General features: G+C 45.7%; 1 protein-coding gene and 1 non-coding gene across 5 annotated transcripts in view; one reads left to right on the forward strand and one right to left on the reverse strand.

Moving 5' to 3' along the window:
* The window catches only part of SLC15A1 (solute carrier family 15 member 1), a 47,578-nt gene that overhangs the window by 10,597 nt on the left and 9,477 nt on the right, over positions 1-27,504 (forward strand). Inside the window, exons 1-17 of one of the 4 annotated variants that reach the window (XM_070471487.1) lie at positions 6,708-6,810; positions 7,996-8,012; positions 8,723-8,804; positions 8,933-9,074; positions 9,989-10,108; positions 12,822-12,921; positions 13,141-13,231; positions 15,457-15,540; positions 18,078-18,160; positions 18,851-18,937; positions 19,474-19,563; positions 22,351-22,395; positions 22,536-22,568; positions 22,650-22,738; positions 23,396-23,477; positions 25,249-25,368; positions 26,629-26,772. In XM_070471487.1, coding sequence (XP_070327588.1) covers positions 7,998-8,012; positions 8,723-8,804; positions 8,933-9,074; positions 9,989-10,108; positions 12,822-12,921; positions 13,141-13,231; positions 15,457-15,540; positions 18,078-18,160; positions 18,851-18,937; positions 19,474-19,563; positions 22,351-22,395; positions 22,536-22,568; positions 22,650-22,738; positions 23,396-23,477; positions 25,249-25,368; positions 26,629-26,772 — 1,407 coding nt within the window. In that variant the 5' untranslated portion in view covers positions 6,708-6,810; positions 7,996-7,997. Of the gene's footprint in view, positions 1-6,707; positions 6,811-6,844; positions 6,994-7,995; positions 8,013-8,722; positions 8,805-8,932; positions 9,075-9,988; positions 10,109-12,821; positions 12,922-13,140; positions 13,232-15,456; positions 15,541-18,077; positions 18,161-18,850; positions 18,938-19,473; positions 19,564-22,350; positions 22,396-22,535; positions 22,569-22,649; positions 22,739-23,395; positions 23,478-25,248; positions 25,369-26,628; positions 26,773-27,504 lie in introns of those variants that run through there. The other 3 variants (XM_070471488.1, XM_070471486.1, XM_070471485.1) reach the window with 3 other exon arrangements.
* TRNAR-CCU (transfer RNA arginine (anticodon CCU)) lies at positions 14,973-15,045 on the reverse strand. The gene has a single exon. It is a non-coding gene; the product is annotated as a tRNA-Arg (tRNA).

The following is a 27,504-nucleotide window of genomic DNA, read 5'->3' on the forward strand; positions in this document are numbered from 1 at the left end:
TCCTGACAGCTTCTACCCGGGACACCCAGGTCAGTGGGGTGGCCGGGAGACAGGAAAGGCAAGGCATCTGCTTGTCACCGTCGTCCTGGTAAATAGAGGATGGAGCTCAGAAACGGGGAATGAAGAGCCAAGGCCAGACTCACATCACAGGAGCTGATTACCTGAATGGGAGTGCTGCCTGGTGCCTGACGGCTGCCTAGTGCCAGCCCCCTCCTGCCATGCTGGGCAATGAGTGAGTGGCCTCCAAACGGTGTCCCAGGAGGGCTTGCTACTGTGAAGGCAGCTGGCTCCACCCTCGGAGTTTCTGATTCCACGTGTCTGTGATGCACCCAAGAAGTTGCATTTCCCAGGAGCTGCTGCTGCTGGTGGTGGTCTAGGGCCCACCCTTTGAGAACTGCTGCACTGGAGAGTTTTAAATGTTCCTTTAAGCCCTGCAGCCACTCACGTGGTCACGCACTATACCGCTGCCCTTTTGAGAGCAGCTTGATTGAAAGTTAGTGCTTGCCAGTGGCTTATATTTGAGAAGTCCGACTTTCCTCTGTCCACAACTTCCTCATCCCATGACCTAATTCCCCCCAGTGACATCATAAGGACCTTCTGATTTGATCAATGAGAGCACCCCTGGAAGGGACAGCCTCTTTCTTCAAGGGCCACCTCTCTCCCCTGCCAGGGCTCCCATGGCAAAGTCTTGTCCGTATTTTCAAGTCAGTCCAATGCAAACATCCATCTACACTACCCAGATGTTTTCCTAGGATGCAATTAATAACAAACTTCATTAATGTAGGTTCAATCTTATCAACCCAATGGCAAAGAAAGTGTTAGCACTTCTAGATGAAGGAATGGAAGATCCAGTGGTTGAGTGCTTTGACCAGACCCTCATGGCTGGGAGGAACATCTCCAAGCTGATTTCAAAGCCCCATGTCCTTCCACCAACTGGCAGCAGAGGAAACGTTTTAAGAGGAGTTCTCGCCTCAGCTCCAAAGCTGCTTCTGCTAGGAGTGAGGCTAAGCGTGTTCTAGCAGGACCATTGTGTTCACTGGGGTCTCGTGTGACTGATTTGGGGAGGCATATACACAGCCTACAAGAGCCATCACCAAGGAAACTCATTTTACTCTTGGTTTACAGAGCCAATTTCAGACACCCTTATTCCTGACAGCAGTCCTGTAAGGCAGCAACCCCACTTTAGAGATAGGTCATGAAGGGTCAGTAACCTGCAGAAGCAGGCTGACAATACACAGCCTTGAATTGGTGCTTTTGAACTGTGGTGTTGGTGAAGACTCTTGAGAGTCCCTTGGACTGCCAGGAGATCCAACCAGTCCACCCTAAAGGAGATCAGTCCTGAATAGTCATTGAAAGGACTGATGCTGAGGCGGAAACTCTGATACTTTGGCCACCTGATGCGAAGAACTGACTCATTGGAAAAGACCCTGATGCTGGGAAAGATTGAAGGCGAGAGGAGAAGGGGACGACAGAGGATGAGATGGTTGGATGGCATCACTGACTCAATGGACATGAGTTTGAGTAAACTCCAGGAGTTGGTGATAGACAGGGAGGCCTGGGGTGCTGCAGTCCATGGGACTGCAAAGAGTCAGACACGACTGAGCAACTGAACTGAACTGAACCTGCAGAAACTAGCTGAGCAATTAATTACAGATTCTGGCAAATCCCATCAAGAAGGCAGGTGTCACGTACAGACTCCTAAGCCTCAGATAGAAAATTTGCTTAAGGGGAAAAAAATGATAAAAAGGAAATTTTGCCAACAAATAAAACTTGGTAGGAAGTTTGAGTCTTTAAATCTATGTAGATAGTGATGAAACCCGGGTCTCCTGCATTGCAGGCAGATTCTTTACAGTCTGAGCCTCCAGGGAAGTCCCCAAAAGTGAAAGTGTTAGTCACTCAGTTGTGTCTGATTCTTTACGAGTCACCAGGCTGCTCCGTCCATGGGATTCTCCAGGCAAGAATACTGGAGTGGGTAGCCATTCCCTTCTCCAGGGGATCTTCCCAACCCGGGTCTCCTGCATTGCAGGCAGGCAGATTCTTTACCGCCTGAGCCACCAGGGAAGCCCATATAAACAGTGATGAGACCTACATCTACAGAGCTTGAGACAAACCCATGTGTATGAGTTTCTTATGGCTGCTATAACAAAGTGTCACAAACTTAGTGGCTTAAAACAACACAGATTTGTTGTCTTAGAGCTCGGGAGGTCAGAAGTCTGAAGTGAGGTAAAATCAAGGTGTGGGCAGCCTTCTTCTCTGTTTCCTTGTCCTTTCCGTTTTTAGGGGTCACCTCTTTCCTTGGCTTGTGGTGGCCTTCCAGCAGTTGGCCGTCACTCTGACCTCTGCTTCTGTCTTCATGTCTCCTCCTTTGACTCTTTTAAAGACCCTTTTGATTACACTGGAGCTCTCAGATGATCCCGGATAAATGCCTGCCCTCAAGGTCTTTGCTGAATCACTCCTGCCAGGTCCCTTTTGCTGTGGCAGGAAACATATCCACATGACCCTGGGGATCAGGAATGTGGATATCTTTGTGGGACCAAAGTTCTGCCTCCCACACCATGTGACTTCAGAAATGTCACCCTCGATACATCATGCAGTGCTTCATCTTTCCCTTGATTTCCCTCTCAGCGATGATAAGGAACACTTTCCTCTGCCTGTAGGAGCAAGCTTCTCTCTTAAGTCCCACAAAGATGCTTCATCCACTCCTTTCCCAAGTCCGAATCCAAGAAAGCATCCTTTACACCCATCGCGTTGACAAGGGAGTTTCTAGGTAATAAAACAGTCCAGTTAGGGTTTCCATCCCCAAATGGTTCAAAATGTGGAATGTGCTCCGTTAGGTACTAGGCTATAGTTAGCTTCACGGCAAGGTTCCATTAACGAGGAGGAAGCAGCAATGTGTCTTTCTTGGTTTTTCCTGCTGTCCCCACAAGTCAGTGACGTAGAAGTTTATGATGTGCATTTATTTTTACCAAATCCTGTAGCCAAAAGAGAGTGAAAAGCACTGCTAGGCTTAGGATAACAACAAGGGCCGGCACTGATTCCACAATTACTATGTGCCTGGGACTGGCTAAGGTGTTTTACTCTGATCTGTAATTAAAACCAAGTGACCCTTAAAAAGAATTCATTTGAATCAGTTCTAATGAGATGGATGAAACTGGAGCCCATTTTATAGAGTGAAGTAAGCCAGAAAGATAAAGACCAATACAGTATACTAACGCATACATATGGAATTTAAAAAGATGGTAATGATAACCCTATATGCAAAACAGAAAAAGAGACAGATGTACAGAACAGACTTTTAGACTCGGTGGGAGAAGGCAAGGGTGGGATGTTCAGAGAGAACAGCATTGAAACAAGTATACTATCAAGGGTGAAACAGATCACCAGCCCAGGTTGGATGCATGAGACAAGTGCTCAGGGCTGGTACACTGGGGAGACCCAGAGGGATGGGATGGAGAGGGAGGCGGGAGAGGGGATTGGAATGGGGAACACATGTAAATCCATGGCTGATTCATGTCAATGTATGACAAAAACCACTACAATATTGTAAAGTAATTAGCCTCCAACGAATAAAAATAAATGGAAAAAAAATTTAAAAAAATAAAATACACTAAAAAAAAAAAAAACCAAGTGACCCATTAGCGATGCGAGAAACATAGGAACACTCGAATACGCCGATGAGATTTACTGTCAAGATATCAACAATAAACACAACTGTACCGAAGTAAACAGAATCTGGCAAAGGTTGAAATTAGAGTCAAGTGTTTGAGCATTTGAGCTTCCTCAGACAGCAGCCCTGAGAGGACACAGGTGTGTTAATTAAATGCTAACCGCCGTGTTACGTCCATCCATTACATCCGAATTCTGTGAAAGAAGAGCTTAGCAACCTCTGCCCCACAACAATGAAAGTGGTTCCTTGGAACACACAGCTTTCAGAAAATAAAAGGTATCCTAAGTGATGACTGGGTACTCAGTCTCAGATTTTCACCTGAGTGAGTGTAGGAATTTTGTTTTCTATAATGTAGTTTGGGTGTGATGGTTGTTGTAACAAGGTTTAACATTTTTCTTCTGAAACCCTATTCATGTGTGAACTAAACAAAACCTTTGCCAGTGTTAAGTCACTCAGTCGTGTCTGACTCTTTGCAACCCCATGGACTATGCAGTCCATGGAATTCTCCAGGCCAGAATACTGAAGTGGGTAACCATTCCCTTCTTCAGGGGATCTCCCAAACCCAGGGATCGGACCCAGGTGTCCTGCATTGCAGGCGGATTCTTTACCAGCTGAGCCACCAGGGAAGCCCATGCCAAATAATGTTCAGCCAAAAGTTTACTGGTGCTACCCTGGCTTGGCAAAGTCTTCCCTGCAAACCAACATTTATGAGAAATGTGTGAACGCCATGACTGGAGTAAGCTCCAGGCTGTCTCTGTCATCCGGGTGTTCACACCGTCCTCCTGCTTTTCTCTAGAAGGCCCATCACAAGACCCATCACCTGACCTCTGGTGTGGACTAACCTCGTTGCTTTGTGTGGTCTTTGTGATATACTCTAAGGCCACGTTATCTAAAGTCTTAAGAAGGCGGGGCATCGTACGGCCCTGCCCGGTCCCCAAGAAGACGGAGCAAAGAACCGGGCAGGCTTTGAATACAGCCAGCAGGCTCGTCCTGTGGGGCTCTGCAAAAGCGTCTTCCCGGGAGGTCCTTTGATTTCACAGCAGAGTGGGCCTCTCCCGACTCTGGTGATGAAACACGGCAGCGTGTAGTCCGGTGGTGAAACGTGGCTTGTTTATCCCCCAGGGTCCCATCAGGAAACAGGTGGCATACTCAAAAAGACATTTAGACGGGGGTGGGGGCCAGGGCACAGGGCTTCCTAAGTGACGGGCGGGTATCCAGAGTGGTGGCCTTACCGTTACCACCTGTAGGAAGTGGGACAGAGCCAGGACAGAAACCTAGAAGGAGAGTCGTGTGGAGAGAGAGGACCCATGTCGGGGGCGGAGCGGCTGGCCCTTGAGGATGCAGCCGTGTGAGGTGGCCAGGGATGAAAATGCCCTGACCCTCTGACCTCCCGCCACCGCTCCCCTGGGGCCAAAGCATGTGGAGATTGGGAAGACACGGGGGCACTCATGAAACCCGCCAGGTCAGCCTCACGGGCTCCAAGAGTCTAGGTTCACCGGAGGGGCTAAAGGAACTTTGGAGTGAAGCAGCCAGGATGTGAACACAGTTCTTGAGGACCAGAGTGGCTGGTTCTTCAGGATACGCATTCACTCAGCAGACATTTGGTTTCCAGTCTGTGAAATGCACCGCGTGAGGGGCCGAGGATGCTGTCATCGTAGCAGCTTCCCCTGCTGCTGTCCCTGCGAGCCCGGGGCCGGGGCTTCCCCCATGGACTCTCATAGCCAACCTAGGAGGTGGGTGGGATTCCCGTCACCTGATAGGCAGGCTGTGTGCAGAGGAGGGGGGGGGCTTGCCCAGGCGCGCAGGGGGATGGGGTCAGCAACAAGACTAGGATCCCATCCCATCCGACCTCATGCGGTACTCCTCACGGGTTGCCCCCGAGAACAGCCCCTTGCTATAAGAAAGTCTAACTGGGGAGAACACCAGTCCGTCAGCGGTGAAGAGTCTCCTTGCAGAACTTTCATCTCTCCCACCTTGAGAACAAGGACGAAGATAGCATCACCGCTCTTAAGTGGGGAAGGTGAGGCGGGGGAGTATAGTTACCCACAGCTCAGTGGGACCAGCTTCAGGAAGGAAGGCCGCCTCTTTACGAGATGGGGGGTGGTGGCCTGGAAGACCACGGGGTCCAGGCCGAGAATGGGGTTCCTCAGGCAGAGTTGCAGTTGTGTCTTATGGGATGGGGCCCCAGACAAGCTCATGATGAAAATACAAGGCAGCCAGTCGGAGAGGAAGGGCCGGGAACGGGGAAGGTGTAAGAGCTTGCAGTGGGGGGGCCACAGGGGAGATGCCAGCGAGCTATTCAGCCTCTGTATACCGTTCTCCACCCAGTGCCCCAGACACGGGGCCCAGGAGCATCCCGAGGTGCCCAGGGCCAGGATAAAATTTAGGTACTTAGATCAGGCTGGCAACTCTACCTCACAGTCTGCGTGTGGTTCGCAGGGGACCATCCCCAGGCCAGCAGCGCTCACTGACCTGCCCTTGGACTTTGTTAGAAATGCAAGCTCGGGGGACCTACTCCTCCTCATTAGAAATGCAACCTACTCCTGAGGCCTCCAGAGACAGCAGCTCTGGGCATGGGATCCAGAAATTGCTCTCTCAAGCCCTAGGGTTGGCTCTGAGGCAGGCTCCAGTTTGAGAGCCTCTGCTCATGGGCTTCCCAGGTGGCACCGTGGTAAAGAATCCGCCTGCCAGTGCAGGAGACACAGGAGATGTGGGTTCAATCCCTGACTGGGAAGATCCCCTGGAGTAGGAAATGGAAACCTGTTCTAGTATTCTTGCTGGGAAAATTCTATGGACAGCAGAGTCTGGCAGGCCACAGTCCATGGGGTCGTGAAAAGTCGGATATGACAGACACACACACAGCTGTGGAGCCACGGATACAAAAGTATGAGGATCATGACTATAAGGAACTCGAAACTGTGGTCAGTGGGGCTGGGGTGAGGGGGTGGAGAGGGGGTGGGTCCCCAGGGACAGAGGCATTGAAATAGCACGTGACAGCCCCTGATAAGTAGGGGCAAAGGTGTGTGGGGACGGGGGCAGTGCAGGAGATGTTGCTGTTTGCTCGCTCAGGGGTGTCTGACTCTGTGACCCCGTGGACTGCAGCACACCAGGCAGGAGATAGGAGGACTCGGGCAAGACTCCAAGTGAGCTCTGGTCACAGTTCAGGGGAGACAGAAGAGCAGGAGCGGGGACGGAGGGGAGGAGGGCTACAGCTAAGGTTGAGAGGCCGTCGGTGGCACCTGGTTTGTGCCAGCTCACTCGGATCCTCGCCCATTTTCTTCCTGCTCTTCTAAGTCTCTCTTCTAATGCTAAGCCCCTGCTGGGCGGTGGGTGCTGGAAAAGACGCTGGGTATACGGGGCTGGAGACCCCGTGATTCTTCCGGCAGCAGGGAGGCGGGGATGGAAGCTGTCGGTTTTGCCCCCTGGTTATGCAGGGAGGTCGGAGGCGGCTTCACTGTCTTGAGTTGAGGGCTGTGGACGTGCAGACGGGGCGTGTCCAGGGAAGCGGATTGGGTGTCCGGGAGCCTGTGTGCCTGGGGGGCTGGGCGGGAAGAAAGGCATTTTTAAGGCATTGTAAAATTAAACCTTGTTTTTTAGACAGAATGCTATTGCACACTTAACAGCATTCTGTCTAAAAAACAGTGTTTAATCGCACACTTAACAGGGCTTCCCTTGTGGCTCAGCTGGTAAAGAATCCGCCTGCCATGCGGGAGACCTGGGTTGGGAAGATCCCCTGGAGAAGGGAAAGGCTACCCACTCCAGTACTCTGGCCTGGAGAATTCCAGGGACAGTCCATGGGGTCGCAAAGAGTCGGACACAGCTGAGCGACATTCACACACACACACACTTAACAGACCACAGCATAGTATAAGAAGAAAGGCAGCTCGGGCCCCGGGCGGAGGTGGGATCGTCACCATGTGTCAGGTGCGCGTCCGCATTTTCTATTTCTGTTATCTCACCCTCACCCAAACCCCCTAGCCTCGTGAGACCATGAAGGACATTCTGAAAGTTGGGGTTTTTATCCCGTGGGCGCCAGGCAGCCTTTGAAGCCTCTCAAGGAGGAAACGGTTGCAGCAGATCCTCTGAGTCTCTGGTTCTCCATCCTGACCACGCATTTGCCCTGATGAGGAGCTGATGAAAAGAAAATGCAGCTACCAGCCCAGCCCCGCTCAGCAAAGAGGCTGGGGCCCAGGCCTGGACTGCGGATGGGGCCCGAGTGCCGGGGACAACACCCCCAGCGGCCTGGCTAGCTGGAGGGGCTGAGCTCAGACTCAGCAAAAAGCACTTTGCCTACTAGCCTCTAACTGTGGCGTTTTGTTTTCTTTCAGGAATGTCCGTGCCGAAGGTGAGTCTCCTTCCTCCTTCCCCACGTGACTTCATGATGTAAGCTGTAAGCTTTACGACCTGTTTTGCCCCTCATTGTCCACAGCTGTGCTCCATTCACTTAACGTGCATCTAGCATCCACCAGGGAACCATCCTGAGTCCCTGTGTGGCCATTTCTTCTCTTTAGAAACTTCTGTGTACAGGAATCCCTCCTGTTATCATGCTTCGCAGAGACTGTGTTTTTGTGCAAACTGAAGGTTTGTGGCAACCCTGTGTTGTCAGATGATGGTTAACATTTTTCAGCAATAAGGCATTTTTAAATTAAGCATTGTTTTTTAGACATAATGCTATTGCACACTTAACAGATCACAGTGTAGTGTAGACGTGACTTTCATGTGCACCGTAAAACCCAAAACTTTTTGTGACTTGTTTTATCAGTTATTGTTCTACTGCGGTGGTCTCGAACCAAACCCGCTGTATCTCTGAGGTCTGCCTGTATAGCCCTTCTCAGGCTAACAATAAAACTGTAAAACAAGAAAAACCTTCATTTCGTTGTTGTCACTACGTAGAGTGTAAGGGAATAAAAAAGTTTTAATCCTGGATCCCACCTCTGGAAGGTCTCCGGTAAGTTGCTAAATACACACCAGCTGCTTTCTGTACTATTAGCTCTCACTGATGATGCTGGACCAGTGAGGACCTTGTTTCCATCCCAGACTGTTTCTCTTTGTCAGAGCTGCTTCGGGTACCCCTTGAGCATCTTCTTCATCGTGGTCAATGAGTTCTGCGAAAGGTTCTCTTACTATGGAATGAGAGGTAACTCTTTTCGACACCCCTCACCCCCATTCCCACCCACCCCGCCACCCCCGGTCAGTGAGGAGCCCGTTACCTCTGCCACTGCTCACTTCGTTGCCATCTCCTCCTCCACTACCTTCTGCAAAAAGCACTCCTGATCCTGTACTTCCAACGTTTCCTGGGCTGGAACGACAACCTGGGCACCGCCATCTACCACACGTTCGTTGCCCTGTGCTACCTGACGCCCATCCTTGGGGCTCTCATCGCTGACTCCTGGCTGGGGAAGTTCAAGTGAGTCGTGGCAGCTCTCTTGTTAACGAGCAAGCCAACAAGTAATGAAGATAAGCCTTGCAATTTGGGATGGTGGTCTCGGGGCATGAAGAATTAGGGAACGTAAAAAACTCCAAGGAGAGGGTCCCAGGCCCCATTTCTGCTCATCCTCGTATGGCCAGAGTTCAGCAGTGGCCTGGCATTCAGCAAGGTGGATGCGAGTAGCATCGGTAGGATTTTTGGCCTCCTGTCTCATGTTGAAATAGTAGCAGGAATATCGTCTGTTAATAATGCGTGAGGAATTAAGGGCTGGGAGAACAAAGAAGCTCCCTAAAAACACCCCAGCAGATGAAAGGCTCAAACTGCTAGACGGTGGGGCATGGGGTGCTCAGCCAGTCATTTAGGGAGAGGTCCAAGAGCACCCTCAGTGGTGGTGGGGGGTGAAGGTGGTCCTCAGGAACTTTCCTTGGACTTAACGCAGAAGGAAGTAAAGGCTCTTCCTTTCTTTTACTTCAGTAAAAGCTGAAATGCGTGACGTGGGCAGAGGCAGGAATATTCACCATCTCAAAATAAGTCAGTATCATTCAAAATTAACCAATGGACCACTCCTGCCCAAGTGTTGTTACCAGATGCACGATCATGCTCTCTCACTGTTCAAAGATGCATGTCCTCATTTTGATAGTTCAAAGAGAAAACGGATCTTCCTTCTCCCCAGGCTCCTCCAGCCACAAGTTTGCTCAACGCCTACCTGCTGGGGGCCGAATTCTTCAGCAGGCTGACTTTCAAAGGGGTATCCGGTTATTGTCCCAATTTGAGAAACAAGGACAGTTGTGACTGGGCTGTTGAGAATTGGAAGCAGAGACCTTTTTGCGCTGGTGTGGGAAGTGGGCAGTCCTTGTGCAGTTGACTTGGATTCTCTCGACCTCTTAACACAGGACGATCGTGTCGCTGTCCGTCGTCTACACGATTGGGCAGGTGGTCATTGCTGTGAGCTCAATTAACGACCTCACGGACTTCAACCACGATGGGACCCCGGACAGTATTTCTGTGCACGTGTGAGTTGATGTTAACCGTGGCCCTACCCACACCTTCTTGCTACTTGCTTGTTTGGTGTTCTGATTTTTTTTTTTTAATTTTTAAATTGAAGTATAGTTGATTTACAGTGTTGTGTTAGTTTCTGATGTGCATCAAAATGACTCCATTATACATACATATTCTTTTTCATATTTTTTTATTATGGTTTATTACAAGATATCAAATACAGTTCCCTGTGCGGTATAGTAGGACCTTGTTGTTTATCTGTTTTATATGTAGTAGTTTGTATCTGCTAACCCCAAGCTCCTATTTTACCCCTTCTCCCTTTACTGCTCTAATTTTTAATCATTTTCCTTGAAACTTCGGGCTCCCCAGGTGGCACTAGTGGTAAAGAACCCACCTGAAAATGCAGGAGACATTAGCGATGTGGGTTCGCTGGGTCAGGAAGATCCCCAGCGGAGGGCATGGCAGCCCACTTAAGTATTCTTGCCTGGAGCACCCCATGGAAAGAGGAGCCTGGTGGGCTACAGTCCATGGGGTTACAAAGAGTCAGACATGACTGAAGGGACTTAGCACACGGCACACTTGAAACTTCATCCTAAGTGGGTGAACCTAAGTGGAAGGAAGACTTTCCTTCCCCATGCAGCGTAGAGAGAGGTGTTTAACTGACTCAGACTTGGGTCTTCAGGATGTAACTGTCCTAACTGTTGTTTGGAGTCATTGCTCACTTGGACGCTTGGTGTCTTGGGTGCACATCCCATTCAGCACACGGAATGTTTGTGTTCATCTCCTTGGAGGGACATTGACCACATGGACCCTGATCCTCGGTTTCCCCTGGTTTCCTCAAGAATCTGTACCTTCAATTTTCAGTCTTGTATGACATCTCTGCTCATTTTTCCGTAATTCAGTTTGTTCCAGTCTGATGTTCTGCTTTCTTGATGAAAAGCACTATTGACACCAGCTCCCCTGTGAGATGAATTTCCCTTCGCGGCAGTCTGGCCTAGCAGACAAGTTGTAAAGATTTATTTCACTTCCTGGTCTTTTGCTTTGGTTCCTGGATCTATAGTAAACCATCTAATGGGTTAGGAAAATACCACTGAAATTCAGATTAGTATCTGCAGTATCTTGTGTTTCTGGTTTGTTGCTCAATCAGATTACCTTCCAGACTAGTCCCTGGATGTGACATGCATGGTCCCCCCAGGGAACCATGTTGGTGGGGGGCAGTGGGTATAAATTCAGCCCACAGCTCAAACTCCCAAGGTCTGTGTCCCACAGATGAGCTGTAAGACCTGGGCCAACTTATCTCCTCCATGCCTCAATTTTCTAACCTACAATATCAATTAAGAACATGTACGTTGGTGCCAGGCTGTATGGGTTCAAGTTCTGCCCGTGCCTCTTGCTTGTTGTATGGTCTTCAGCAAGTTTTTCACGTCTGTGCCCAGGAGTCCTCATTTGTAATAATATCCGCCTGTGTATTAATCCAGGTGGAGAACCCAGAACACTGCCTGGCAGGCAGTACATGCATAAGAAAGCTTAGTGACTTACTTTATTTCGTGAGGTTAGTACTGAAACCTTGCTGAGAGTGGAGGGTATATAATATTCAGTTGGCTATGTTTTTGTTGTCCTTTAAAATGCTTAGAGTGATACCACCAAATACAAGTTGTTTTAAGAGGCAGATAGGCTGAAAGAGATGCTTCCGCTGGTTAATCCAGGAAGATAGACATGGTTTTTAAAAAATATTTTTTTTAATTTTTGAAAAACTCTTGCTATGTGAAGTACTGTCTTTGACTTTATCTGTTTCATAAAATATTTTTAGCATTTTAAAGCAATGTTAACCAAGAAAATATGGAATAAGCACTTATAAAATCTGAAATTTGTAGTGAGTGAAGGCTGAGTCAATTCAGTTGTGTCTGACTTTTCACAGCCCCATGGACTGTAGCCCACCAGACTCTTCTGTCCCTGGGATTCTCTAGGCAAAATACTGGAGTAGGTTGCCATTCCCTCCTCCAGGGGATCTTCCCAACCCAGGGATCAAACCCATGTCTCTTATGTCTCCTGCATTGGCAGATGGGTTCTTTACCACTAGCACCAACTGGGAAGCTCAAAATTTGTAGCAACCTATTGTAAATCTAACAAAACTAAAAATGGTAGATCCTATGAGTTATTTTCTTCAATTCAGGAGGTAAAACACTTTTGTATTTTGAAAAATACAAAAGTAAATTTTAAAGATAATATTTAATCCCCCTTATTATATGATCTCTTTATTATAAAAAAGTTATAATAATAAACCTTTTGCTCTACTTTTTTCCAGTCTTCTGTACTTTATAAACAAGATCCTACTACATAAACTGCTATTCTGCTTTGCAATTAAATCATGTTTTCTAGAGTCTTCTAACGACTGTTTTGAGTCTGTTATGACTGTATCAGTCATTTCACTTACATATTCTTTTGCTAAAAATCATAAAGTTACAAAAGAATTCCATACATAAATCTTTGTTCCACACTCAAACCATTGCTTTAAATTTTTCTAGATGATAAATTATTAGATAAAGGTACGGATTTGAAGGCCCTTGAGTTCAAGTTTCATTAAACTGTCAAGACTGCATTCCTGTGAACTATCTTCTCATACAGGTTGAATCACTTCTGTGTGCCTGGTCATCTTAGGGAAATTAGGGGAAAGAGGAGCTCCTACTTCTAAGGATCTCACGTTTCGGAATCCCCACCTCTTCCCAGGGCACTCTCCATGATTGGCCTGGTCCTGATTGCTCTGGGTACCGGAGGGATAAAGCCTTGTGTGTCTGCATTTGGCGGAGATCAATTTGAAGAGGGCCAGGTAAGCACATGTGCCTCCGCTGAAACCATATCAATGATTATAAACACCCAGGAATCAAATCCCAGCAACACAAAATGTATTCTCCATTGGAGGCTGTTTGGGTACATGTGACAGTAAGACACTGACCAAAGCTAGGTTCAAAGTCAAGTCCGATCATCAGCTACAGTTGACCCTTTGCTATGTAGCCAAAGTCACCATACATCATCCTTTCTATTACAGGAAAAGCAAAGGAACAGATTTTTTTCCATCTTTTATTTGGCCATTAATGCTGGAAGTTTGCTTTCTACTATCATCACCCCCATGCTCAGAGGTAAATATATGTATATATCTAAAATGGACCTTGGTTGTTCTTTTTATTTTTTAACTGTGAAGAGAAGTCAGGTGGAAAGGTTGAGTCTTTGTTGGTTTGTTTGTCCCTCAATTCTCTCGTAACATTTCAGCCATCATATACATGCTGGAGGACTCAGTGAAATCCAGTATGCCAACTGCTTTTCTTTCAGGCTTTATCTCCTTTTCTAATCTTATTAGAATCCCTTATTCTAGAGACCCCTGCAGAATCTAAACCATCCTTAGTATAGCAATCAATTTTTCTATACTATTTTTTTAATTTGAATTTACTTATTTTTCATGAGAGGATAATCATTTTACAATATTGTGTTGGTTTCTGTCATATAGCAACATTAATCAGCCATAAGTATACATGTGTCCCATCCCTCTCAAACCTCCCTCCCACCTCCCACCCTATCCCACCCTGATTTTTCCATGTTACTCTTAATGCAAAGTTCTTATTCATGGTAAAAGCTAAGAGAAGAGAGGCTGTTTGGAAACTAAACTGGGTAGGCCAGAGCTGACATTTTCGCCTTCAGACCTTGCTCCCCAGTGACATTCAGTGAGTCAGGAAGAATTCAGCAGGCTAGGTTTTATTCTTTTTTTTCCTCTCATCTTCTTTCCTTTTTCCTTGTCATCTTCTACTAGATATTTCTAAAAGAACTGCCCCTAAGAAAAAGAGACAACAGCTATCCACAGCACTCAGATCTTTGTGCTTGCCAGCACTCCACTAAGAGTTTATGGATTTCCCACCTGGAAGGAAATATTTGGGAGTAAACGAGACCAAAATAGGTGTCCATTTCGGTTTGTCCATGGTGTCAACACCTCGAGTCGTAATGAATTATGGAAGAAGATAATCATGGGGTTAATGCTGTTCTGCCTGGAATAGTACTTTGAAGATGATATTTAAATCTCATTCTAACTTGTTCTATATGAACATTTATTAGCTTTTATTCTTACATTATGTTTCCTTACCTCCCCTAACCTCCTCCACCTCCAGGTTCTACTACTTTCTAGTATATGTTGTACATGTTTGAACTGGAGAATGTATAATACGATAATTGTTAAAGGAAAATCATGGCTCTTATACAAATATACAATGAATGTTTTACACAAATTTTATGTAACTTATTAGTCAGTGAGGGAACTAGAAAACTGCCGCAATCAGGTTAAATAAGGATTTGACTGAGATTCATGCTCTTTACTGGGTGGGGACATTATTTTGCATTGTTGTGAATAGGAATTGCTTGTACAGTCATGAGCAGGAAACATCGGCATGACTACAGTTTTCTGCCAAGTCAACTCTTTTTTCTCTGCAGAACTGTGAAACGGCTGATCAAAGATAAAGCCAAACCCCTTTAGGATCAGATGATTCCTGGAGGCTGCAGTCATTTCTGTTGCCCCTTTCAGGGTCTTTATTTTTTTTTTCCTACCAATCCTAGGATTTCAGAGCTAAAATAGATCTTCAGTCAGGAGTTGGGAGACTATGGCCCACAGGCCAAATTCAGAAATCTGGACAAAGCCATCAATGCGTGTATTATCTGCGGCTGGCTTCGCCCTACAAAAGGCAGGGCTGAGTAGGTAGGACAGGTCTGCAGCCTAAAAGATTTACTGACTCTTCACAGAAAAGTTTGTTGATCCCTGCCCTGGGTGATCTAATTGTTTTCTTTTTTAAATGTAATTTAATTTTATTTGGCCATGTCACATGGCCTGAGGGATCTTGGTTCCCTGACCAGGGATCGAACCTGTGCCCCCTGCAGTAGGAGTGCAGTGTCTTAACCACTAGACCACCAGGAAAATCCCTAACTGTTTTCTAATTGGCATGAATTCAGGGGCATACAATCCTGATTTTCTAGGACCCTTTGATTTTACTTTCTGAGTCCCACTTTCTTCAGGTTATTGTATCCAGATCATTTTCATCTCCCCTCCTGAGTAAGTCCACAGAACATAAGGATTCCCACTGATTTTGACTTTGCTGGTATTAGACATCTATTTAGAGGCTAAGGTTAGAACCTCCCTCCATCTCCTGCTGTTTCTGCCACAAAGCTACTTTGCTTAGCTGGCAATGACGTCAGTAAGCCAAATGAGTAAGTCTAGAAAATTAAATGAAAACAATGTGTAATTACCAGTTAAGGATTAAAAAAAAACCTGAAATAAATGAGTACTACCACTGCCATAATGAATTTTAATCTTGTCATTTCCCCCCAGTTCAAGTATGCGGAATTCACAGTAAGCAGGCTTGTTACCCCCTGGCCTTTGGGGTTCCTGCTGCGCTCATGGCCGTCTCTCTGAGTAAGTAGAAGTCAGTTAGATTAATACAGTTCTGTGGTCAGGTCAGGCCCTCACATAAATAATTGTTGTGACCAACTTTTAAAAGTTCATGTAACAAATTGTAATAGTTAGCCCGAAGAATTGCCATCCCGTGTTAAACCACACTCTGAGAATTCAAAGAAAATAGAGTTGGCATATGGTTCAGAGAGAATAGGATGGAAAAAAGAGTCTACAGGAAAAGGGATCTCTTGAGTGGGACATTTAAGGATTTAAAACTATTTAGGCAGATTAAGAAGAAGGTATCTTAATATTAAGATAGAGTCTGCTGGACTAGTTGAACCCATGGCTGAAAGCTTTTGTTCTTGTCATCGACAACTTGCCTAAAGACATGGCAACCTGCTCCAACAGTCATTTAAATACTTCTAAACAAACCTGTTTTCTGAAATGTATCATCTCCAAATGTTTCTACAAGACTGTCTTCCCTCTGGGAGAAGTATGTGTGTGTAGTCATTTGCATGTCAAGTTCTTGGCGTTGGCCGCTTAGAAAGTGTGACGAGTATTCCGCAGAAGATAGTCCAATTTGAAAGATGGCTCGGTTCAGGTCAGTCGCTCAGTCGTGTCTGACTCTTTGCGACTCCATGAACTGCAGCATACCAGGCCTCCCTGTCCATCACCAACTCCCGGAGTTTACTCAAACTCGTGTCCATCGAGTCGGTGATGCCATCCAGCCATCTCATCCTCTGTCGTCCCCTTCTCCTCCTGCCCCCAATCCCTCCCAGCATCAGGGTCTTTTCCAATGAGTCAACTCTTCACATGTGGTGGCCAAAGAATTGGAGTTTCAGCTTCAGCATCAGTCATTCCAATGAACACCCAGGACTGATCTCCTTTAGGATGGACTGGTTGGATCTCCTTGCAGTCCAAGGGACTCGCAAGAGTCTTCTCCAACACTACAGTTCAGAAGTATCCATTCTTCTGCGCTCAGCTTTTTTCACAGTCCAACTCTCACATCCATACATGACCACTGGAAAAACTATAGCCTTGACTAGACGGACCTTTGTTGGCAAAGTAATGTCTCTGCTTTTTAATATGCTATCTAGGTTAGGCATAACTTTCCTTCCAAGGAGTAAGCGTCTTTTAATTTCATGGCTGCAATCACCATCTGCAGTGATTTTGGAACCCCAAAAAATAAAGTCTGACACTGTTTCCACTGTTTACCCATCTATTTCCCATGAGGTGATGGGACCAGATGCCATGATCTTAGTTTTCTGAATGGTGAGCTTTAAGCCAACTTTTTTCACTCTCCTCTTTCACTTTCATCAAGAGGCTTCTTAGTTCTTCTTCACTTTCTGCCATAAGGGTGGTGTCATCTGCATGGCTGAGGTTATTGATATTCTCCCAGCAATCTTGATTCCAGCTTGTACTTTTTCCAGCCCAGCGTTTCTCATGATGTACTCTGCATAGAAGTTAAATAAGCAGGGTGACAATATACAGCCTTGAAGTACTCCTTTTCCTATTTGGAACCAGTCTGTTTTTCCATGTCCAGTTCTAACTGTTGCTTCCTAACCTGCATAAAGGTCAGGAAAGATGGTAGATGTCTTCATTTCCTTGGGCTACCATAACAAAATACCACAGACTGAGAGGCTTAAATAACAAAAATTTATTATCTCACAGTTGTGGAGGCCAGATTGAAGAAAATTAGCATGGAGTGAGAATACAAGCAAACTTCTCTTCCTTTAACAATAAAGAACACCCACAATCTGGCACATACTTGGAGATATGCTTGAGAGCTAGCACCTGTCAAAACTTCAAGCCTTCTTAAACTGACAAGAACAAATAGATCATCAAACAATCCATCAGTGTTTTAAAATTACTGAGTTGTGGTGTTGGATAATCAGAAATCCTAGCATAGGGATTGTTTTTCAGAATCTCTTGCAGAAAGACTCCCCCACCCCAAGTTATTTTCACAATGCTATGCATTTGCTGAGAAGGTCCATGGAAGAATGACCTCATTGAAAAAGTGCTTTTAACCTTCATAAAAATGTAACTGCAGATGCATAGATGGACAGATCTATTTCTGTCCCATGACCACAGAGTAAATTCTGCCACATGTGATTAAGTAAAAGTTTCAACAGATTAATTCCTATTTTTTGTCTGTAGATCTGAAAAAAGAAGAAAAAACTTCTCATTGCAACCCCAGAAAATTAAAGCTGTGTTCTCTGCCCTTGTGGAATAAGGCATTAATCTGCTTTGTCAAAGCACTTATCCCTTTAAAGAGGAATAGGACTCATGCTCAAATAGCTGTACTGAGCGTCTGCAAGCTGCCCCAAGTTCTGGGAAGGAGATGGTACTAGGTTTCAATGTTTGCATATGAAAACACAGTGTAATATTTCTCAGAAGCCCCTGTGATTATTAGAGTCAAAAGCACTGTGGAACCTGGGAGAGAGGGAGGTAAACCCATCCTTTGAGTCATCCCAGTATGCTCAAATAAAAACGCATGTTCTGGGTCACAGACAGTTCTGTCAAACACTTGCTGACATGTCTTCTTCTGCCCTCCCCAGTCGTGTTTGTCATTGGCAGTGGCATGTACAAGAAGTTCAAGCCCCAGGGGAACATCATGTCTAAAGTCGCCAGGTGCATTGGGGTAAGTATTTCAGTGCTCCTCTCTCTCAATCACGTTTCGTCACCGGCCCCCCGCCCCGAACCTTCTGCCTCCTTTAAATTAAATCTCCATGAACCTTTGACTTTGCTCTAAATATTTTTTTGGTGGCCTTTACTCTTTTGATAAATTGAAGTTTCTTATAAAACTCAAAACAGGAGGGATGGAAAAATAGCTCTTGAACTTTTAAAATAAGATCAGCGGTGAAAGAAAAATCAGAGGGACTCTTCGCTTCTTTAAAAATGACAAGCGATGTCTGATGTTGGTCAGAGAGCAGTTGGAACTAAGATGGAGAGGCCAGATTTCATAGTGTATATCCAGAGTGGAAGCGTGGACAGTGTCAGTGATCTTACTTTCAGGAACCAAGGTCAAGAAAATAACTTTTAGAAATGAACACAGCTTCACACTAGAAGATTGTAATTCTACTGGATGCTGCTCCGTGGAGAATCCAGAGAGTGAAGTAGTAACAGTGTGATTTTGTTTACTGCGGCTCAAACACTCCCAGTTAGTGAGAGGTTAAAAATAAATGCATGTTAGGCCTCTAGCATCGTCACATCGTCATGTCACATGTCTTCTCTCCTGAGTCTTCCACTGAAGGGAGTTCAACTGAAATGTGTCTCACTGATAAAGGAGTCGGTTCTGCTTTGAAACTTGCTTGTTCTTCCTTCCTTTCAGTTTGCCATCAAAAACAGGATTAGGCATCGGAGTAAGAAATTTCCTAAGAGGGAGCACTGGCTGGACTGGGCTAGCGAGAAATATGATGTAAGTGATGATTGTTGCTATAACAGCCCCAGTGATTGCAATTCTTGTTATTAAGGCTACATGGATAAAATTATCAGTTGTATCTTCATCAAGTTTATTAGTATTTTAAAGAATACAATGCATGAAAGAGCTTATTTACACTGAAAAGAACTTGAGAAACAGTGATATATAATTTATCTAGAAACAGTATCACCTTTCTGTAGACATTTGTGTGGAATCATCTGCCTTGAGTTATGTGTCATTATGATCACATAACTTTAGATGAAATATGGAAGAGTTAAGTGATGGTGGTGGGATTTACATTTAGTGAATTTACCTTGAAACGAGTAACTTACCTCAAATGTTAAAGATGTTTTCATTCATATTTTCAATACATAAGGAATTTAGGGTTTTCTAAAGAAACCTGTGATAGAGTTCTTGGAACTCACCTCCCAGTTTGTCTCTAGATGTGATCATGTCTATGCTTCATTGCGGGAAAGCTGTGCTGATTGTGGCAGGTTGTGACTGACTGACACCCTGTCTCCCTCCAACTGCAGGAGCGGCTCATCTCTCAAATTAAGATGGTTACAAGGGTGATGTTCCTGTACATTCCTCTCCCCATGTTCTGGGCCTTGTTTGATCAGCAGGTAACATGAAACTATGTTTCTGTACATCTTCATTAACAGGACATGCTTTGGGCATATTTAGCTCCTGAAAATGTTCTCTGAAAATGTTCCTTTTTCATGTTTCATATATGGTAACTGTTAGATCACCTTGTTGTTGTTCAGCCATTCAGTCGTGTCTGTCTCTTGGTGATCCCATGAACTGTAGCACGCCAGGCTTCCCTGTCCTTCACCATCTCCCAGAGCTTGCTCAAACTCATGTCCGTTGAGTCGGTGATGCCATCCAACCATCTCATCCTCTGTTGCCCCTTCTCCTCTTGCTCTCAGTCTTTCCCAGCGTCAGGGTCTTTTCCAATAGATTGCCCTGGGTTTCTTTTTTTTTTTAATTAACTCTAGATGGTTCTATCCACATTTGTATAGCAAAATAATGAAGAAAATTAGGTGGGGGTCGAGTAAAGGAGCCTTGGGAAATGTTGTTTAACTTTTTATTTTGTATTGGGGTATAGCCAATTAACAATGTCGTGATAGTTCCAGGCATCCAGCCCAGGGACTCAGCCACACATGTACGAGTATCCATCCTTCCCTCCATCCAGGCTGCCACAAAACATTGAGCAGAGTTCTCTGTGCTCTGCAGTAGGTCCTTGTTGGTTCCCCATTTTAAATCCAGCAGTGTGTACTTGTCCATAGGAGTCTTGCAAAAGATTTGACCCAAGTATCCAGGACTCCTGCCAGTGAGAGTGAGAACAAAGTTTTTCTACTGGTGGTTGTTTATTCTCTGCTCAGTCATGTCCAGTTCTTTGCGACTCCATGGACTGCAGCATACCAGGCTTCCCTGTCCCACTGTCTCCCAGAGTTGCTCGAATTCATGTCCATTGAGTCAGTGATGATATCCAACCATCTCATCCTCTGTCACCCCCTTCTCCTCTTGCCCTCAGTCTTTCCCAACATCAGGGTCTTTTTCAGTGAGTCATCTCTTTGCAACAGGTGGCCAAAGTATTGGAGCTTCAGTTTTAGCAACAGCCCTTCCAGTGAGTTTCAGGGTTGATTTCCTTTAGGATTGACTGGTTTGATACAGCAAGTAAAAATTTATAGTCTTGTATGGGATCCACAGAATATTTAGACTGAGACTTGGTATCTTCCACACTGAAATGGGATACTTGGGCTAGAAGTACCATCCAGAAATGTGAAATGACTCTGCCAAAGTCAATCTTCCCAGAGCAGGAGCTAGAACACATCATTCACTTGTCACAGCTGGAAGATACATACCTAGGAATTTTTCAAAATAGAATTAGAAAATCCAGTGCATGAAGCTCAGGAGCCAAAGTCATAAGATAGCCTTTCTTTTAGAAACTGAGGTTAAAGAAAAAAAATTTGCACACATGCATGGTTTTATTGCACAGGAATGATTATTAAAAGGATATATCTGAAACAGATCACCAGCCCAGGTTGGATGCATGAGACAAGTGCTCGGGGCTGGTGCACTGAGAAGACCCAGAGGGATCGGGTGGAGAGGGAGGTGGGAGGGGGGACCGGGATGGGGAATACATGTAAATCCATGGCTAATTCATTTCAATGTATGACAAAAACCACAGCAATGTTGTAAAGTAATTAGCCTCCAACGAATAAAAATAAATGGAAAAAAAAAAAAGGATATATCATCTCTTGGGGGAAAAAAAATGTAGACATTAATCTTCTCATTTGAAAGTATGGAATTTAGACCAGCGTCTTAACCGGTTTTGCATGTTGGGCAGGGACCAATTATTAGAACCAGGCTTGCACTAGGAATGCACTCAGCACCTTTCAGCTGTGTGACTTGGTGTCATCCTGTGAGCCTTCTGAAAGTGCAATGACCCAGGACAAGGCAGTGGGGATCAAAAGAGAGAGCGTGTGTTAAGTAGTCAGTGACCAGCTCAGATTAAGAGCTCCCAGTGGCAGACTTCCTGACTTTCTATGCTGTTCTCCCAGTAGAGGGGCCGGATGTGATAGATTACACTGGAGCAGTCACATATCCAGTTCTCCATGGGCTATACAATATACACTTGTACAGTGCTGCATCATCTGTCACTGCAAAACAGGTTGAATGTCAATAGGCTGCCCAGGTTTAAATTCATCACCCTCTTGATGCAGTTACAGTCTAGCTGTAGGACAGTCTAGCTGTCAGCAGTAGAACTTAACAGTTATGATATTCCTGAAACTGTGATCTTTGTATGTAGAGAATATCCTCAGGGTATGAAGCTGCTCTCACTTCGCAGGTGATGTCAGCTTCCCAACAAACCTCACAAGTGCGTTTTTGTCTTTCTGAAGGATGTTGTTGTTGTTCAGTCACTAAGTTAATGTCCCACTCTTTGTGACCCCATAGTCCACAGCATGCCAGGCTTCCCTGTCTTTCACTGTCTACCAGAGTTTGCTCAAACTCATGTCCATTGAGTCAGTGATGCTATCTAATCATTTCATCCTCTGCTGCCCTCTTCTCCTGCCTTCAATCTTTTCCATCCTCAGGGTCTTTTCCAGTGAGTCGTCTCTTTGTATCAGGTGGCCAAACTATTGGAGCTAGCTTATCTCAAAGCAGTAGTTGGTGCATTCTTCATGAGGGCTTGGAGTACTATTTGTTGTTAATTGAACAGTGGAAATGCAAACGGTTTGTCCTCACCTATAGTCACAGCGTAGCCGGAGACCAGCCTGATGCTGACAGTTTTAAACCCCGTAACAGTTCAGACCTCATTCCTGATTAGGAAAAGACTCCACACTGACTTGTAAAACATTTAAAACCCATGTTCCCAAATGATGCAGTAAGCCTATTTGTTTTTTAAGGGCTCCAGGTGGACACTGCAAGCAACAACCATGAGTGGGAAAATTGTAAGTTTGGGGCATGGAGATATGGACAGCCCCGGGTCACTATTCCTTTGCCCTCTTTCTGCTTCCCTCTCTTAACATTTCAAGCCCTCAAGCAATCCTCTATGAGAACTTATCAGTGAAATATCCCCTCTCTTTTTTAGGGAATCATTGAGATCCAGCCAGATCAGATGCAGGTAGGAAAAAATACTTCAGTTGCTTTCTGAGCTCAGAGCCACCACTGAGACAGTAACAGCCCCTCTCCACTTCACCTGCAGACAGTGAATGCCATCCTGATTGTCATCATGGTCCCCATCGTGGATGCTGTGGTATATCCTCTGATCGCAAAGTGTGGTTTAAATTTCACGTAGGTGACCCTCGGCTTAGGGTCGGGGTTGGGGCTGTGTTCCCTCACCTCCCAGGGCCCTGCTGGTAGGAATGTCTGGCTCTTCTCCCACAATTCAACGTGTTTGAGGGAGTTTTCCAAGAAATATTTTTGAAGCAGATGTCTATGTGCTGGTGTTTCTGAAAATTTGACCTAAAAATAATAGTGCTATTAATGGCTGTCTGCAGAAGCCTCTAATTAAGACTCCCTGGTATGCACAGATGATAGAAATTTCAACTATGATCCAGAGGAGTCTCTAGAAATTGAATGTCCAAATGCAAGTGGGAAAGTGTATTACGTTTATCCTCCTTTGTCTTGGTCATGAATAAGAGCCAAAGAGGCCCTTGGAGGGACTTCCCTGGCAGTCCAGTGGTTAAGACCCCGCACTTCCACTACAGGGGCCACAAGTTCGATTCCTGGTTGGGGAACTAGGTTCTCTCAAGCCCTGTGGCACAGACAAAAATAAACAAATGAAGATGTGGGCTTAATTTAAAAATAAAAGAGAGACCCTTGGGATCCACGTGTTTAGGGGGGAATTGGTTTTGTCTGGGGATGGGAGAAGAGGACTCCCTTCAGGCGTTGCCCTCAGCTCACTTGCCCACGGCTTCCTGAGAGTCACCCTCCGCTCATCCCCCCCAGCTCCTTGAAGAAGATGACAGTTGGCATGTTCCTGGCTTCCATGGCTTTTGTGGCGGCTGCCATCGTGCAGGTGGAGATTGACGTGAGTTGCCTTCTGATTCTGCAGTGGCCTTTCCTGGTGGGTCGGGGAAGGGGGGTGGTGCATCCTCCTCCAGGACCGAAACTATGAAGGGGGCCAGGGATTGGCTGGTGAAGCAAGTCCTGGAGCTGTGGATGGTGTGCTCTTTCAGTCAGCATGCCCTGAGGGTTCTCCCTGCAGAGGACGCAGCCAGGATACAGGGCCGAAAGGGCACGCTCAGGAGAAAACTTAGATGGCACTTATTTACATGGGGGCTTCCATTTAGAATACAGTTTTTATGATGGAGGGAAGGTTGTGGAACCTGTTTTGCAATCTGAACTCCTCAGAGATCTGGTTAAAGGTATGGCAAAACACCACTACAATATTGTAAAGTAATTAGCCTCCAACTAATAAAAACAAATGGAAAAAAAAAAGAGGTTGGTCACTCACACAGTCCTTCAAAAAGCTCGTTAATGGGAAATTGTTAATGGGAAGACACCTTTTGTATTCTAACATTCCCGGTATGCTTAGTTCTGCAGCAGCTCATCCACATGTCAGTTAGGCTCAATATGGGACTGAGGTTGTTCATCTGAGGTCTTAGATAAAAGGTCTCTCTCTCTCTGTCTCTCATACCCTCTCTGCTCTCCCCTCCTTTCCCCACTCCTTCACCCCATGTCTCTCTCTCTCTCTCTCTCTTTCTCCATCTCTGTCTTTCTGTCCCTCCCTCCCTTTCCCTTCTCTGTTTAAATTTTTAATTGTGGTAAAATATATATAACATAAAATTTACCATCTTAACCATTTCTGCATGTACAGTTTGGTAGTGCTAAGAACATCCATATGGTTGTGACCTCAGCCTCTAGAACTCTTTCCATCTTGCAAAACTGAAACCCTGTACGCACTGAGCAACAGCTCCCTGTTTCCCGTTTCTCCAGTCCCCCAGGCATGACCTTTCTTTCTTCTCTCCATGAATTTGACTGTTCTCTGTATTTCGTGAAAGTGGAGTCGTACAGCACTTGTCTTCTTCTGTCTGACTGACTTCACTGAGCACGGTGACATCATGTTGTAGGACGTGTCAGAGTTTCCTCCCTTCAGGCAGAATAATAGTCTGATGTAACACCTGTTGTTTTCCATTTACTGGTTGGTGACACTGGGTCATTCCACCTCGTGGCTATTGTCAGTAATACTGCCATGAACTTGGGTGTGTTCACCTTCTCTTGGACAGGACTCGCTTTATGGAAAAATGAATTATGGGGCTAAAATCTACATGGATTGCCTCAGTGACCCAGGGATTTGAGAGAAGACATGGTAGGGAAAAAGCAGGACCCCTGATCAGGGTGTGAGGCAGGAGTCCAGAAAGTGTTGTGAGGGGATCTTCAGAGGACCGTGTCCAGGGCTGAGGTCCCGGCCTCCAGAGTTATGAGCAAGGAGGCTGGCATCAGGAGAGAGAAGATCCCAGGCCCTACCAGAGCAACCTCGTGTAGGGGATGGTTGCTCTGAGCCTTCACGTACTGGGCTGCGTAACCTGGCATCCTTTGACCAGGTTTGACTTGGAGGTGGCCAGGTGGGAGCTGGGGCAGCCTCTTGCTGACCATTAACATGCTCTGTATGAGCATTGCTTTCTCTGGGTGCCAGGAGACGTGGAAGTGGAGGCCTCCTGGGCTTCGTGGTGGATGCCTGGTGTGCCTCGGCCAAGATGGCTGTCTCAGCCAGGAGGATAGGATCGCAGCGCCGAGGTTAAGGTCATCATCAACATGCACCAAGGACCTCAAGGCCACGTCTCTTTTGTTTTGCTCAGAAAACTCTGCCCGTCTTCCCCAAAGGAAATGAAGTCCAAATCAAAGTCCTGAATATAGGAAATAATAATGTGACCATGTCTTTTCCCGGAACGACAGTGACATGTGGCCCGATGTCTCAAGTAAGTGGAAGTGAGCTTGTTTTTCCGTCTTCTGACCCGAATTATAATAATAGGGTTTGGAGAGCAGATCTTCTGGGTTCTTGGAACAATCCCAAGATGAGCCCCAAAGTGAAACGTCTTCATCTTTCATCTAATTCTGGCTTCACTCTGGACCAGTGTCTATGACTCACCCGGCTAGCTTGTTAAAATGCAGATTTGTGACCAGTGGGTCTGAAGTGCTGTATTTTTACAAGCTCTCGGATAACAGTGCTTTTGCTGGTGATGGAACCACACTTTAAAGAGCAAGGTTCTGGGTCAGTGGTTCTCCACCAGCACCATCTGGCCCCTCAGGGAACACTGGGCAATCTCTGGAGACATTTTTTTGCTGTCACAACTGGGATTTTGTCGTTGGCATCTCCTGTGTAGAAGCTAGGAACTTCCCAGGTGGCACAATGGTAAACAGGAGGCACAAGAGGTGTGGGTTCAATCCCTGGGTCGAGAAGATCCCCTGGAGAAGAAAATGGCAACCCACTCCAGTATTTTTGCCTGGAGAAGCCCATGGACAGAGGAGCCTGGTGGGCTACGGTCCATGAGGTTGCAAAAGAGTTGGACATGACTGAGTGACTGAACATGTGCGTGTATGCACGCGCATGTGCACGCACACACAGAGCAACTAGAGATGCTGACACACCAGTCCCTCAACAAAGAATTGTCTGGCCCCAAATACCAATAGCACTGAGGCTGGAACACCACACTGTAGATGGATGGTCATGGGTCTCAATTAGAGCTTCTCAACCCGAAGTCTAGAGAGCTTTGTTAATTCTAACACCAACATCCCAGCTCCAGAAGTTTTGATTTAACTCGTCTCATTGCTGTTCAGCCACCTGTTGAGGACCACTCCCTTAGATCTCACCAAACTAATAATTGTGCAGGAAGAAAGAGTGTTTGACTCCTGATGCTCAGGAAAGGCCACTATTGGTTTTCACCCAGGCTGTTGCTTTTCCTCAATGTGGCTCTTTGCCCAATGGTAGAAATAATTTCCATAGCGTTTATCATCTTAAAATGAAAGTAAAATGCTGAATGAAAGTCATAGTTCCTGTAGTAATGCGTCCACAGGGGCAGGCTGGTGCGGGAGCTGAGACAAACCAGTGCCAGCTCCCCGCAAGGCATTTTTGATGTGTATGAACATGACCTGGGAATGTCAAATAGTATGCATGACAGTGTCACTTAGTACAGAACAAGGCTCTGGTGTAAACTGTGACTCCTTTCCCCCTATTATAGACAAAAGAATTTATGACTTTCAACGTAGACAACCTAAGTGTAAACATTTCTTCTGCTGGATCACCAATTGCTCCAGTAACTCATAACTTTGAGTCAGGCCATCGCCATACCCTTCTCGTTTGGGCCCCAAATAACTACCAAGTGGTAAGTAGCTGGACATTTCCAGCTGATTCTAACTGTTTGTGTTGTTGGAGACATGGCCGTTTAGTGGTGTGACTTTGTTTTACCCCCATGTAGTATTGTATTAGATAATCCTCAATTCTTGCTTTTTCAAGGACATAGTCATCTGACTTCCAATAAAGGTTTGGCTGGTGAATGGGAAGTGTTGATAGGAATTTGACAGATTTTAAAAAGAACTTGTGGGCACAGTATGGTGTGTTTGAACACAAGTCACATAGTACCTGTGTGTGTTCTCAGAGACTTTTTGAGATAAAATTTTCAATATACCTTTAATAGTATTCATTTTAAAAATTGGCAGTGGGTAATTGGGAAATTAGAGCCATCTCTGGAAAAAATAGTGACTGCATTAAGTAAAAGCAATAGAAATGCATTAAAATGATTTCATGACAAAATATGAACATCTAGATATTCTGTTCGGCATATAAAGAAGCTATGAAGGTGTAGTTGACCTAGTGAAGGAGTTGTGGGTATTCTGTAAGGTGAGTTTTGGTGAGCTTCTACAAAACTGCAATACAGAATTAAGACTTGTTGGTAATGTGTGTAATTAGGGGGCTGTTGAGAGGCTTGCCCTAAATCCTTAAGAGAGCAGTGTTCTGTGGAACCACTAAAAAGCAAGCACTAAAAATTGTACAAGCTTGTGGAACTCTGCTCGATATTATGTGGCAGCCTGGATGGGAATGGAGTCGGGGGAGAATG

The sequence above is a fragment of the Odocoileus virginianus genome, chromosome 8 (genome assembly GCF_023699985.2).
Source record: "Odocoileus virginianus isolate 20LAN1187 ecotype Illinois chromosome 8, Ovbor_1.2, whole genome shotgun sequence".
Classification (NCBI taxonomy): domain Eukaryota; kingdom Metazoa; phylum Chordata; class Mammalia; order Artiodactyla; family Cervidae; genus Odocoileus; species Odocoileus virginianus.